We start from the raw sequence: 14947 nt of genomic DNA on the forward strand, positions 1-14947 counted from the left end.
AGGAAATGCGCGAAAAAATATTGTTAAATCCGGAAACTTTTTTTATTGTTTTATATTGTACAAAGAGAAGATGCTCACAGATAACGCCAAAATTAAAAGTTGAAACAGAAAAAGTCTAGTATCAGAAATCACAGACTATGTCTGTGCACAATATCAAAAAAGTTACAAATATCAATTTCTGATTATCAATCTGATAAACTTGGTACTGACTACGATAAAATGCTAAACTAGAATATCCGCAGCCTCGCCCATATCCGCCCAGTTCCCCATTCTCTTCTCATCCTCCGTATTATTACCAGACAAGAAAATCTACCAAAATTTTACAAATATTTGATCAATCCTTATTAAAAGAAATAATCTGTATTTCTAATGATGCATTATAGATATTTTGGTTAAAATTTCGGAGAAACTGAAATTTAAAGAAAGAATGCAGGTAAGCAGTGGTCTAATTGTTACCAAGGCTCCAGAAAAAATATAAAAAGTTAAGTCCCCTCCTGCTGATATTTTCTGCATGGTTTTAAATTTTATATAATTAAACTGTGGAATAGAAGACGACTGTTAAACTCAAATTTTAACTTTTAAATAGTCCAATGAACATGAACATCAATTCTCCATTTCTCTTAAAAAGTTGATTTTCAAACTACATATGGTGAAACAATTTTTCCTTTAAAAAACATCAAATACAAATTAGATTGCTTAAATGTCGTCTTGATGTTCCAACATTTTATGGGTTCCACTGTACACCATGATTTTCATTGTTAGAAAGGAATTCTCTCCGATCCAGTAGATTATTAAACATTCCAGAGAAGCATATCTAATGTGCATCAAACATACGAATATAGACAAGAAATTAAATATGAATAAATAAAGTCGTAAAATTTTATCATTAATTAGAAGTTTTTTATCATTCAGATGTATTGAATTGGTTGGTCTTAATATTAAAGTTTTTTTGTAGTTATTCTAATTTTGTAGTTTTAAAATTACAATAAAATATATGTAGACGTAAAGGAATTGAGTCTTGGCCACCAACTCTGCTTTTAAAATAACTATATCTTTGGAACCCAATGTCTTAAATCTTTAACATTTCAAACTCATATTATTTGATCTAACAGAATTCATAGTTTGAAATATCTAAGGTCTACGGCATTAAAATCTAAAGATATAGTGGTTAGAAAATCAGAGTTGGTGGCCAAGACTCAATTCCTTTAAGTGACCCTCCATTTAAAAAATAGTAGAATGCCCGATTCACAGTGGCACACTTTAAATCTTCATCTGACAACAAAGATATTTCGTTTTTCCTTCTAAAAATGATTAAATTACGTTGCTGCATAAAATCTGCAAAATTCCTTAATAAAAAAACCACATTTACTTTCAACTTTAATAATTTTTTATTCTAATTAAATTTTACAATATTTTTAAATTTCTATATGATATCAGATTGAAATATTTTGAGACTTCTATATTTCTTGTTTTTCATTCTTTCTTCTTGATCGTCCATTCCTCGGCCATCCTTCAATTATACTTCGGCTAATTTTGAAAATAAAAATAAATGCATTTTTTGGATGATCCTTGTTTAGTTTCCTATTTTGCTTGAATCAGTTGTAACACATTTAGCTTGCGTAAGTTGCTGTTCTACATACTTTCCACGATATTTTCTTGGAGGCAGGAAAGAGGGGTTACACATTTTTCAGTTTTTTATTTCGAGTAGGACATATAAGGGGGGGGGGGAATAGGATGTCTGCCATCCTGTGTATTTGTATTTTCTATCTGTGAACAAAATTAGATAGTGCAAAGCTCAAATCCCCTAGTAACTTTCCTGTTCAAAGTTTTCTTCTTCTTTCTTGTTTATTTTGTTTTAAACCCCCATCTCTACTGTAAAGAGATTTCCTTCCACAGTTTCTGTTCTATTTCTTTTTTCTTCTAGCTTCTTGTTTCTTGTTTTTACACTTTAAGGCCTTTCCCATAGTTATTTTGACATTGAGTTGTGGAGCAGGTAGGAGAGAGATAAGGAGGTTTGTAGGAATAAGGGTATAGGAGATGTCTCCCTGTGTTCCTTCATTTTATGCTGTTTCCCAGTTAAAGGGGATTAAGAAAACACATAATTGCACCCCTTATGCAAAATGGGGAGTTGTGAGTCCGGAAAGCTCTCTTGAGAGGAATCTTCCATAGCAGTCCAGTCCTCACATTTGGTCGAGTAAAAAAACTGGTTTGATTGTGTATGGCTTGTACGAGGGGTCAAACTTCTTCTTTCAGTGCACCAAGCGCTAGCTAAAGATGAAGTTTTGTTTTAATCTATGTACAATCCTTGCTTCCCCTGTAGGATACAAGATGCGTAACTAAACTCAGCGCTTCTTCAGTTGTAATTCTGGGACCACATAGGATAGGTCCGCTCTGCTTGAAGCAGTCAGACAACTGAACAACCCACACTTATAGATTACAAACTTTTAAAAAGAAAAGAGAAGATATTTTTATTTTTTTTCCTCCGACAAAGGTTTACTGAGTCCTATTGTGAATCAGGTATGCCCCTTTTTTAAAATGAAATGTCACTAAAAATTATGTCTCATACACTTTACTTAAAAGTCCTAATAAGGAGGAAAAACCAAACATAAAATTTCATCTTCTAACGCGTAAAATGTTTATTGTCATGCTATACATAATACTATTATTACATAAAGTCCAAAATGTACATAATATCACATGTTTAGGTAAACAAATGAACTTGTATATATAAATACATTTTACAATGTACGTATATACATATTTTGTATATATATTATACATTATTCCAGTCATTTTCAACATTTTTGTTTTTTACAATTATTCTTTAGGGAATGTTTTCCAGTTTTCCAGTGTTCCCTCACAAGACATAGGACAGGGGGGTGGTTAAAGGCCAAATTGTCCAAGTTCTTCCAAACTAGAAATTGTCCAAATAAAACAAAATCGTTTACATAGGAATTGATCACTTGTCTCAAACTCTAATTTTCTAATCCCCAAATTTGTGCAACCTAATGGTGTTAACCTTTGATATTTATCAACTATGAGAATTGACAGAATTCATAGTTTGAACAAGCAGACGTCTATAACGCCACCAAGGTTGCAAGATATAAGGATGATATATTAGATTATGAAAAGAGGTATCAGATCTTTTGTCGTCCTTTGAATGATTAAATCCACGAATTCATTTCTAGAATTAAAATCTCCGCAAGATGTTGTATTTCACAACTATTCTAAAGGACAGTAAAATAATATAATATCCCGCCACTGCACTGCAGGGCAAGAAAGTTAATCCTGGATCAATAATATCTCTCGGATGATGGTAAATATATTTATATATTCTAACCATGTTTAGGAATATATCAGTTGGATTATGAAGGGATGTGGCAGATAGAGCTGGTCGGGGCCTGAAACAGAGAATTTATCATGAAATATATTTGTTATCAGTACAATGGTCCCCGAAATAATATAATTACGTTCTAAACTGTATATCCATGTGAATGAAGTCGATGTACACCGTACACTGTACAATTTTTACTTCAACACCCTGTATTATTAACATGATAACTTAAAGTCCCGAGGTATAGTGATAACCAGAAAGCTCTGACAAGTATGAGGTGTGATCAATAAGTTTCGCTAAATTATCTATATCGGATACATTTTTGGCTAGGTTGGCGTCAAGTAGATTGTTGTTGTGATGTAAGGACTGTTCTCCTGAAGGTGGATAAAAGGGAATAGGAATAAAGGGAAAGGAAATGGCGCTGGTCTGGTTTGAGAAAGCCAGTCGCACCGCTATGCAGACCAGTACGGTAACCTTACACACACTCTTCTGGTACAGACACACAACATGATTACAGTCAAGGAAATTGCTGAACAATGTTGTCAATTATAATTAAACTTGAATAACGACTTTATTTGTTGTAAACTTTAATCAAGTTATATTCTTTGCATGAACATTTGGCTTATAGTGTTGACTTAAATATATAAATAATATGCTACATGTACATTAAACTTATTTCTAAGTAAACAATTAACAATAAACAAATGTACTCTCCTAGACTGTACACATACCGAGATTCGTATGTACTCTATATACCTACAGTGCACACCTTTGGTACTTTAAACTAACACATACTCTTTTAGAATACAGACACACCCCCATGACGTTTCCGCTGATGGATAAGCCTTCGTTGTCACAGCATAGGAATATCTGGAAAATTAACCAGAGAAAGGGGACATTTTGGAGGCTCGGTTACCAAAAAATATATTTTTTAGAGGATGCAAAAACCAAGCAGAACCCTGAAACATGACCCAGAACTCATTTAAAAATGATTTATGAACTTTAATGGTGGTTTAATGGTGATTAAAAAGGAAAAAATGAATATTTGAAGACTTATAACATGTCCGGGCAGGAAAAGACCAACAACACCCCAAAAATGGCCGAAAATAATTAAAACTGTTTAAACAATATTAGCAGGGGTTCAGGAAGTATGTTTGCCAGACAGCTTGATAATGCTTCTACACTGTAAACAAAGTTGTAAAGAAATATTTAAAAATGACAAAGATCTGGGTTAGTCCAAAAGTCTCTGACATAGGACCATAGAGAATAGAATATATATTAGAGGGGAATTTAAAGAATCTCTTGGTATGAATCTTTTCAGTCCCTTTCAGCCTGAAAGAGAGTTCAAAGTGTACAAATCATGTAAACGTTTACAAATTATATGCAGTAGAGTACATTAATACAGTATGTTCCCTAGACTATTCATTTCAATTTCGAATTTTTTAACTGTTAAATAAACTTTATAATGAATTAGGTGAATAAAAAACATCATTTGATTTATAGTTATAACGGAAAATCATCGTTTGTAAAGTGGAAGGCATAGACTCTATGTGAAATGATCATTGGTCAATTATGAAACCAGCCTATTTCATAATTTGGTTTTCTTTTAACATAATTTTAGATTTTCTATAAAATGTTATTCCAGGGCCCAAAAGGGTATATAGCATAAATATGTGAAGTACACCTGCAGTATGGAAACAGTACAACAAAATGGCAGTTTTACACTTTTTTGTAGTAAATATATATTCTATTCTCTATGCATAGGACCCAAGGGGTGACATTGATTATGAATCTCAAATGTAAATCAAAGCCAGAAAAATCCTCAAAAGTCTTTCCTTTTGATCGCTCTGAGAGGGTTTAAAACAAGTTTCAAGTGGATTAAGTTTGAGATCATTTTGAAAATTTTCTTGCTGTGACGAACCAAGCGATTTACTTTCGGAAGAACGCTTCTAACATTTACATCGCTGACACTGCAACAAGTACCACTATTTTTTTATCGAAACTTATGGATCACACCTAGTATTACAAATTTTAGACTCACGTTATGTCTTAAATAGTCCATAGAGCATGGGACCCTGCGCAATCGTGATTTAGAAAGTGTATAGTAAAACTATTTGCTTTGTAACAACATCAAATAAATGAAGTTTTGCTAAAAAGTCGTCTTCCTGTTTCAGAGTTTTCTGGTTATCACTGTATTATAAACAAACCTCAAACAAACCAGTTCCAGGCTCTACCTGACTTCTGTTTTCTCTGCTCTCCGAGCTCCTTGGTTTCCTCTCCGACATATGTTTCTCCACCCAGCGGAGCAGGGTTAGGACGGAGTCAGTACTAGGGAGCCGCTTGTCAGCTCCGGTCTGAGTTAGGTTGGAGTTGGAGATACGGAATGTAAAAGACATTCCCTTGAGCGCAGATATTGCGTCTTCATCCGTAACATCATCTCCAGCGTAGATTATTCGAATTCTAAACATAAAGAATATGATCTAGGTACATTGTACATTGTAACAGGAATCTAATTTTAGAGATATTTAAGTCAAAGAACAGTTTAACCCTAAACGACCCATACATAGAAAGAACTTATCAAATGCCGCCCTGAAAATTTTTCAATGGGTTTTATACTATTATACTATAGCAATAAATAAATAGCCATGAATATGCGGGAACAGTTTAAGAAAGCTCCATATAATCATTTAATTAAAAACTAAACATCTGCAACATTCCATTATCAGAAAGTGAAGAATACGACATTTGATGAATTCTTTCGATGTATGGCTTATTTAGGGTTTAACTGTATGAGCACTGTATGAACATATTTTGTGCTTTTTATTTGTTTAAGACTCATCAAAAATGTAACTAACCTACCCACCAGTAACTAACCTGTCCAACTAGTCTACTAAGAACTAACTTATCCACCAATTAGTCTACTAGTAGCTAACCTGTTTATCTAGTCTACTAGTACCTAACCTGTCCAACTAATCTACTAGTACCTAACCTGTCCAACTACCCTACTAGCCTAATTTACCTGTCCAACTAGTCTACTAGTAACTAACTTGTCCAACTAGCCATACTAGCTTAATTTACCTGTCCAACTAGTCTACTAGTAACTAACCTGTCCGACTAGTCTACTAGTAACTAACCTGTCCAACTAGTCTACTAGTAACTAACCTGTCCAACTAGTCTATTAGTAACTAACCTGTCCGACCAGTCTACTCCGAATGCTGTTCTAAGAATATAAATGGAAGCTCTCCCCTTGTCCCAAGCTACTGGAGGTTTACTCTCTAGAGCACAGTGAGCTGACCCAATCTTAAACCCAGCTGCGCTGATTAACTCCCGAGCCCGCTGTACAAGTGGTTCCTGTTTACTCCTCTCAACGTTTCTATAATGATATGTGAGGAGAACACCTTTATTCTCAACCCAAGCTCCGTCCCGACAACATTCTTCTTGAAGTTGCTGTAATAGTACTCCAACCTTCCCTTCCAGCTCACAGGGCATAGGATGAGTAAACTAAATATATTTGGATGAGTAAACTGAATACATTTGGATGAGTAAATTAAATACATTTGGATGAATAAGCTGAACATATTTGGTTGAGTAAACTAAATATATTCAGAAAAGTTAACTGAATATATTCAGAAAAGTTAACTGAATATATTCAGAAAAGTTAACTGAATATATTCAGAAAAGTTAACTGAATATATTTGGATGAGTGAACTGAATATATTTGGATGAGTAAACTGAATACATTTGGATGAGTAAACTAAATATATTTGGTTGAGTAAACTGAATATATTTGGATGAGTAAACTGAATAAATTTGGATGAGTAAACTGAGTACATTTGGATGAGTGAACAAAATATATTTGGATGAGGGAACTGAATACATTTGGATGAGTAAACTATATATATTCGGATGACTTAACTGAATATATTTGGATGAGTAAACTGAGTACAGTTGGATGAGTGAACTATGAATAGAAACAAACAATAAGATTAGTTTAGTATACCTTGCTACCGTCAGGATGAATAATCTCTAATCCATGGTTTCCAGCATACGTAATCCCTTCGATCCCAACCATCTCCTTCACGTTATTAACTCCACGACCACTAATTACTCCAATAAACACATCTGGAATAGTAGCTAACCTCTGCAGTACCTTCTTAGTCTCAGCAGGGATTGTTGCTAGATCTGGGTGAGAAGCTATAGGGCTCAAGGTCCCGTCATAGTCCAGGAGAAGAGCAAGGATGGAATTGTCTCCGACATACTTACCAAGATACTCCTCAAAATCCTGGATCCCTACCGGCTGCATCTGGGTTGGAAGGATTTCTTCTCCTGAAGCAAAAAAATCTTAGCAATATTATTTAAGTATCTGAAAGTCATGAAAAGAAAATGTTATGAATGAATTACAGTACCGTCTTCCTCTAGAAGAGCACCAATAGCTTTCAGAAAACTGTGCATCCAGAAATTAACATCATGTTTGCGTTCCCGGTTTCGTAAAGAATTCATCCTCAGTTCCCGTTCATCTCCGGGCATACACAGAGCTCGGTGGAGAACTTTAGCTACGTTCCCAATCTCATACGGGTTTACTAAAAGTGCCTTGACAAAAATAAAACTCAAAATAAGTTTTAATCATAACAATTAAACTTTTGAAGCTTACCTCATTCATCATTTCTCCGGCTCCAGCGAAAGGAGAGAGAACAAGAACTCCAGGTTCTTTTGTTCTACAGGCAACAAATTCCTTGGCCACCAAGTTCATCCCGTCCCGGAGTGGAGTAATCAGCGCCACGTCAGCATCCCTATAGAACCCTGCCAGTGCAGACTGTGGTAGACAACCATAAATATACCGGATTGGAGACCATTGAGCTGTTGAGAACCTACCGTTGATATTTCCAACTAATTGATCCATCTGCTCCTTCAGCTCCTGGTACTCCCGGACATCCGTCCTACTCGGGACTGCAACCTGGAATAGCATAACCTTCCCCAGGTATTCAGGGTGATCAGAGAGAAGACGTTCGAAGGATTTGAATCTGTTTACTAATCCCTTGGTATAATCTAATCTGTCCACACCAAGGATAACCTGGAAACAAATTAATTTATACATTTTTCTAATGAGATTATATGAAAAGACAATGTTTCTTTCTTCAAAAACAATGTATAACCTAAACCTTGTAAAAAGTGGTTATAACTGTAAAATATTCAAATATTCACCAAAAAAAACTGTTGTGTTAAAACAATGCTTAATCAACCTGAAGACTGGTCCATTGTGAGTCTGGAGCTTTGTTAGCCAACTCCTCGAACCTGAGATACGGAATACTGATCGGGAGAGGACGAACCCGAACCGTTCTCCCTCCATGCTCCACCAGGAACCCTATCCTGTCTATTCTGCATCCCAACCCTCTCTGGCAGCATTCAATAAAGTTGATACAATAATCCTCAATATGGAACCCGACCAGATCGCACCCCAGGATTCCCTGGAGTATATGATCGTGCCAGGGAAAGATCTTGATCATATCCCAAGGTGGGAAGGGTATGTGGAGAAAGAATCCAATTTTACAGAGCAGGTTTTCCTCCTCTGCAACCTACCAAAATATATAAAGTAATTTTCAAAGAAGACGACATTTTCAAACCGCAATTGTTGAAAATGTGAAAAAGATCATACCTGACGTATGGTTGTAGCTGCAATCATAAGATGATAATCGTGAATCCAAATTACAGGAATATTATCTGGATCCTAAACATTTATATTAATTCTCTTTATTCTTAGAACAGCTAAATAATATAAATATACTACATATATTTAAAATCTTATGATGACGTTTTCAAGTTAATTTTCAATTTAAAGAATTTGAAATTACGAGACGACATTGTGATCGTCTTTTAATTGGTTGTAGCTGATATATCAATCATTTATTTATCATCTTATCATTTATATGACATCTTTTTTTTACAATTTTATTTCAATTTATTGCTGATTCTAAATTTCAATTTATGATAATTTAAAAAAAGGAATTTTTCCATTTTAACCTTTTTAATATTTCTAAGAGCTTGAAGAGTGGAGGTCGCAAACTTGAGATTAACAAGCTTGTAAGCTTCCCAATAGGATTCATCAAATACAGCTCTGTCAGGCATACTGTGGAATAGAGGCCAGAAGGTTGCGTTGCAGCAACCATTGTAGTACAACTGGAACTCATCCTGCAAACATAAACTTTAAAAAATGTTTGGGAAGATCAGACAAAAGGAGAATGTAAAACTTATGCAATATTACTGGTTCGACGTTGTGACCTTTTAGCTCCTTAAGTTTTAATTTACACACATGTAGGAAGATAGGAGAAAAGCTAAATTATTCGGTTAAATAAAAAAAGATATGTTGTTAACAGCCACATTTATCCGTTCGATCAAACTTTTTTTTTTAAATAGGCCCAATTAGATAGCTGCGGGTTTCCTCATTGGAATTAAGCATTTTGATCCCTTTGGTTCAAAAAAGAAGAAAAAAAATTCAACATATCGGTTTCCTGTCTAAGGTTACAATTGAAAATTCATAACAGATGTTTGTACAGTGAGACTCATAAAACTGTGGAATAAGCGGAGGACTTTTAAACTCAAGTGATGGTTTTAAATAGTTCAATAAACACTGAGTAAGTTGATTAAGATACTAGTAAAACAACTAGCTTTACAGCAGCATAAAATGTCGTCAGAGGTATTCCAAAGTGTTATAGCTCAACTGTATATGTGTAGTTTTCCTACATTTTTTAAATCGAAATTATTCAAAAGTATTTTTTTGAATTTTGATCGGCTATGAACACTTTTAATTTTTTATCTGAAAGACTTGTAATTAACCTTTGTAAGATGTATTGGAATAATCTGATTACTGGTGAGTAGAGCTGCAGGACTAGTATCTGATATCTCAGATTCAGGAATACTATCTTCAGGAGATAAATCCAACCCAGGCCAACCCAACCATAAACCTACAGGTAGTCAGAGTACAGACGCTGTATTTAAGCTGGTTTTCAAAATTATTAGTTTTGACCATGTTTCAAAAGCTCACTGAAAGGGACTGTAACCCTCCATGTAAAGTTGGCAATGCCCGATTCACAGAGGTACTCTTGAAAACTTTAACTGATCAAAAATGTGGAAGATATTTTTGTTTTTCAAGGTTTTAAAGTGTTTAGTTCTTAGAATTCCTATATATGTTTTCCAGCAGTCACTTTTGTCGAGAAATCAAAATTAAAAATAATAGTTTTTTAGAATTTAAAACATCGATACCTAATTCATATTTGATCAGACAAAGCTTTTAAGGGTACCGTTGTGAATCAGGCATTGTCATCTTTGAATGGAGGGTAACTTGAAATTACGCTTACAGTCCCTTTGAAACCACAAACTAACCTTTACTTTGCACAACTACTGGAGCTACTGCTGTAACTAGACCACCTGCAGCCGGGACACGGAGAAGAGATCCGTCCGAGCCACGAGTTAGTGTGAATGGAAGACGGTTGGAGACGACAAGTAAACTAGAACTGGTCACCTTCATTCTTCTATACAATACACAATAGTATATTAAACAGTTTAAATAGAATAAATATAGTTACAAGCTGCTTTCTTTTAGATAATACTACCTTGCAAACCTAGCTTTGCCTAGAAAATAAACTTTAAATTAAAATCTAAATAAGAACACTCCCGTGGTTCTACCGAGTTCTCTAATCAAAGGAATAGAGCCTTTGTTACAAACTCAAATGTTCTAATACCTGATCGTGTGAAACTTCGATATTTCAAACTTAGAGTGTGTGGCAAAGACTCAATTCTTTTGAGACAAAATAGTCAAGATGTTTCTAATTTGTGATCGGGCATACAAACAAACAGACAAACAGACAAACAGATTACTACTTTATATATAGTTAGAATCAAATAGATTCTAGCACAATATAGATAGTAACGTAGAATTTGTACACTCTCAGTACAGCTTTATTCTGATGTCATGCACAAGTGTCAATTCAGTTTTTGTGTCCGACAAAATTATCAATGATGGCGATAATTTTAGAATAAATTGCTTATATTACAATAATATAAGTGCTATTTTATGTGTTCTTTAGTTTCTGCTTTTACCTTATTTTATTTAATCTTGAAAAACATGTCAACCAATGTGAGAACATTTCGTTTTCCTTGTAATATTTGACACTTGTAATGTCGTGTATAATTGGTCCATTGTAATATTTGACACTTGTGACGTTATGTAATTGGTCCATTTCTCTGTTGCCACCTATTGTACTTGGTTTGAACTAAATCAATAAATGAGACTTTGACATGGTGGAAATATTGACAGTCTACCCACATGGTTCAGATATCATAAAAAAGCCCATAATTGGTAATAACTGCATCAGCGTTTCGTGGTACGAGGAACGCAAATTCCAAAATGTTTTTCAGTTTTAATAACTCTAGGATAACACAAGTGGATTGGAGAGTTCGTATCAAAAGGTTTTAGACCGGTAGAAAATTTATTTCGAGGATTTCTAAAATGAATAAAATTTTGCTCATTCTATACAGAAAACTATAGAAGGGGAACTGTTGTGAATATCACTTATGCCTTTTTAAAAATAAAAATTTAACCCCGTTAACATACAGTGATAACCAGAAAACACTGGAATAAGAAAACGACAGTTCATGCTCATCAGACTTTTTAAAGTAATAACTTGATTCTAATAGTCGTCTTCCTACTCCAGAGTTTTCTGGTATCTGCACTGTATAATAAGACAATCTCGACAAAATAGCGATCTATCTTGCAGTTTTTATAAAGATTTTTAAAAATCGCGTTCAGATTAAAATAGATTTCTATTTAAAGCACAATCCCGCAATCCAGCTGTTAGATTCACTGTAATCTATAGTTTTGTATATTATGATGGAAGACAGATGGTAAACTGAACAAGATTTCATCTCAGCAACAGATTTTACAGAATTTTACAAGATTGTTAGTTTAATAGAAATAAAAAATAATTTTACCATGGTCTGGTTAAAGGATTATTTAATAGATAAAAATTGATAAGTTGTGTGAAATACATCCAACCCTGTTTACACAAGTTTTCAATTAAATCTTCTCGAAATAAAAAGGTCTGAAATTTGAACATGGACGAGCAATCGTTTCATCTTCATCCCTGGACAACAATTATTAGATTACAATCTCAGGTTCTCTTCATTGGCCTGGTTCTAGTTCAACGCAGTATATTATAACTATAATGTATTACCAAAGATAATATATATATAGATATGCAGGCAGGTATAAATTTTGAGGTCTTGAGAAAAGGTGCAAACAGCACCATCTCTGTAAATTCTAAAATTAATAATCGCAAAAAAAGTGTAGTTTTGCTTTCAATATTACCGGATATCTAAAGAATTTATTTTTGTGGTTTAATTAAATAAAATTAAAATCAAAATTCTTAATTTCTCCGGAAATACTGACAGCACAAAAAAGGCAGACCACATTTTGGAAATTTCTGGACCAGGAGAATTTTGTTGTTATTGTTTGAAAAATCATACATGATAAAGTAGGCTAAACGTCACAAATAAAATAAAGATCAAAGACGACTTTCAAGGGGTTTCAAGTCGTTTTGATATATTTCGTGTTTCGTGGAACACCCTGTACCTACAAATTGTTGAAATCTCCTGAGTAAATTAATAATAAAAAATAATGTAACTTTGCGATAATATCATCTCTCAGTTGTTTTTTCTTTGTTTTAAACTATTTAGCGGTTTATTACTTATCTAAATCATCGCAAGGGTCGATAGGGACAATATTTAAAAATAACAAATTGTAGAAATTTAGAAATTAAGGATAAAAAATGTAATGTGTAATGATAGTTATTGCAAAATGATATAATGCCCTAAAAAAGGAGTGGTTTTTGATCTAATCTGAAATTAGCTATTTTTAAACTAGTTTTAATGAAACATATTATATATTGAGGAAAAAGTCAATTTAATGAAACAGTTTCCATTTTCATGATTTTGTTTAGTTAAGAACATTCCCGTGGTTCTACCGAGATACCCAATCAAAATTTGAAGCCAAGGGGTTCATGATTGGAGATACAAACAGACATAAAAACAGATAATACTACTTTTTACAGTGAGATCCCTAAAAATGTGGAAAAGGAAGACGACTGTTAGACTCCAACACAGCAGTTATACAGTTTACACAGACCCATTTATAGACTACAAGTAAAACAATTTGCTTCATAACAATTTAAAATGCAAATTTCATTGCTAAAATGTCGTCTTCCTAATCCACAGTTTTAAGGGTCCCACTGCATGTTAAAGGGACAGACCGGCTATGTAAGGTAGTTAAACTGAGTATGAAGTGTTGTAGACAAATTCTTCAGGATTCATTTGAGACATATAAAACTGTTTAAAGATCTGTATATCCGGAGTCTGTCCCTTTAAGATGCAGCCCAGGAATAAACCTTGGCTTGAATAAAGATTAAGTTTAGGATAAATATTAACTTACCTTTTCTTTAATCAGTGTCTAGACTTCTGAGATTTCTGAACAATCTTTAAGTTTTACAGAATTTCGTAGCAAATAGTGTAAAACAGAATCACAAAAATCAGGTCTCTCATGTTCTCTAAAACTTTCTGTATGATCAGCAGTTTACAGGGGGAGGTGTTCTAGATAACAATTCTTGATAAATCATTTTTTCTGAAATCAAGCATTGTAGATTGTAGAAGTTTAAAAAGACGCTAAATAATGAATAAACCAAAAAATATTGATACTAACTATTCAATAAGAATATAAAGGGTGTCCTACAGAATAGGATTATCTTTTATATAATTAGCGGCCATTATTCGTAAACCAAAATTTGGAGGTAAATAGAGTTAATAGTCACAAAATACCCCTGGTTCTGGCAATTCCAAAATGTGATCTGTCTTTTTGGTGCTATATACTGGAGTTTTGTCCTTATTTCGACAGTTTTGGTTTTATTCAAATTGAAATCTGAACTAGATTCTCAATATTTCAGGTAACATTGACAGCACAAAAAAGGCAGACCAAATTTGGAAATCCCATGAATTGGAGAATTTTTTTAATCATACATGTGGAAGAAAGTTTAAGACTAACTTCATGAATCAAAGACCACTTTTAAATTGTCTATATTGTAATGATTTTATGCTATACTACTAGTATAAACTAGTGCAAAGTAACCCCTGAATGTACGCAAATTGTACTGTACTGTATGTGACACAAACAAAAATTTAGTGTTTCCAAAACCTGCGTAGGTGAAGAATCTCATCTTTGTCTAACAATTTAAACATATTTAAATACTTAAAACTTATGTTGTGACAGTGAATATCGAAACATAAGATTTCTGTCTTTTTGCTAATAATTCCTATTTATCGGATAAACTATCATTTTACATGGCACAATACTATCTCTGATCTACTACTGATTCGAATACAATTGTCATTTTTTAAGGGAATTAAGCGAAATTTTAAGTTGACCTTCATGTAAAGTTGACGATGCCCTGATTTACAAAGGTATTCTTAAGCTTTGTCTGATCAAGTATGAATTAGTTATTAATGTTTATAATTTAAAAACTGATAATATTAAATTGTGATTTCTCTTCAAAAGTGCGCATTTCTACTGTT

General features: G+C 33.6%; 1 protein-coding gene across 4 annotated transcripts; it reads right to left on the bottom strand.

Annotated features, from left to right (window-relative positions):
- Positions 1 to 2618: 2618 nt before the first annotated feature.
- Positions 2619 to 13999, bottom strand: LOC111701542 (alpha,alpha-trehalose-phosphate synthase [UDP-forming]). 4 transcript variants are annotated; one of them, XM_023472872.1, is made up of 13 exons: positions 13815 to 13999; positions 10712 to 10860; positions 10166 to 10293; positions 9353 to 9520; positions 8988 to 9059; positions 8575 to 8907; positions 7986 to 8405; positions 7741 to 7924; positions 7335 to 7660; positions 6525 to 6835; positions 5569 to 5794; positions 3341 to 3401; positions 2619 to 2914 (listed from the first exon to the last, which is right to left on the bottom strand). In XM_023472872.1, the coding sequence occupies exons 2-12, from the start codon at positions 10854 to 10856 to the stop codon at positions 3366 to 3368; spliced, it is 2349 nt and encodes a 782-aa protein (XP_023328640.1). In that variant the 5' UTR covers positions 10857 to 10860; positions 13815 to 13999; the 3' UTR covers positions 2619 to 2914; positions 3341 to 3365. The 4 variants fall into 4 exon arrangements, with proteins under 4 accessions (XP_023328640.1, XP_023328638.1, XP_023328639.1 ...); XM_023472870.1 differs by having other exon boundaries at positions 5542 to 5794; XM_023472871.1 differs by having other exon boundaries at positions 2622 to 3401.
- Positions 14000 to 14947: the final 948 nt, after the last annotated feature.

Source organism: Eurytemora carolleeae, unplaced genomic scaffold (assembly GCF_000591075.1).
Source record: "Eurytemora carolleeae unplaced genomic scaffold, Eaff_2.0 scaffold450, whole genome shotgun sequence".
NCBI classification, from domain to species: Eukaryota; Metazoa; Arthropoda; class Copepoda; order Calanoida; family Temoridae; genus Eurytemora; species Eurytemora carolleeae.

Coding starts and splice junctions, on each gene's coding strand:
- LOC111701542 (XM_023472870.1), bottom strand. CDS start 10,856: ATGAAGGTGACCAGTTCTAGTTTACTTGTCGTCTCCAACCGTCTTCCA. Junction 10,294..10,711: donor AGTAGTTGTGCAAAGTAAAG/GTTAGTTTGTGG, acceptor GACTACCTGTAG/GTTTATGGTTGGGTTGGCCT. Junction 7,661..7,740: donor TGCTCTTCTAGAGGAAGACG/GTACTGTAATTC, acceptor TTTTTGCTTCAG/GAGAAGAAATCCTTCCAACC.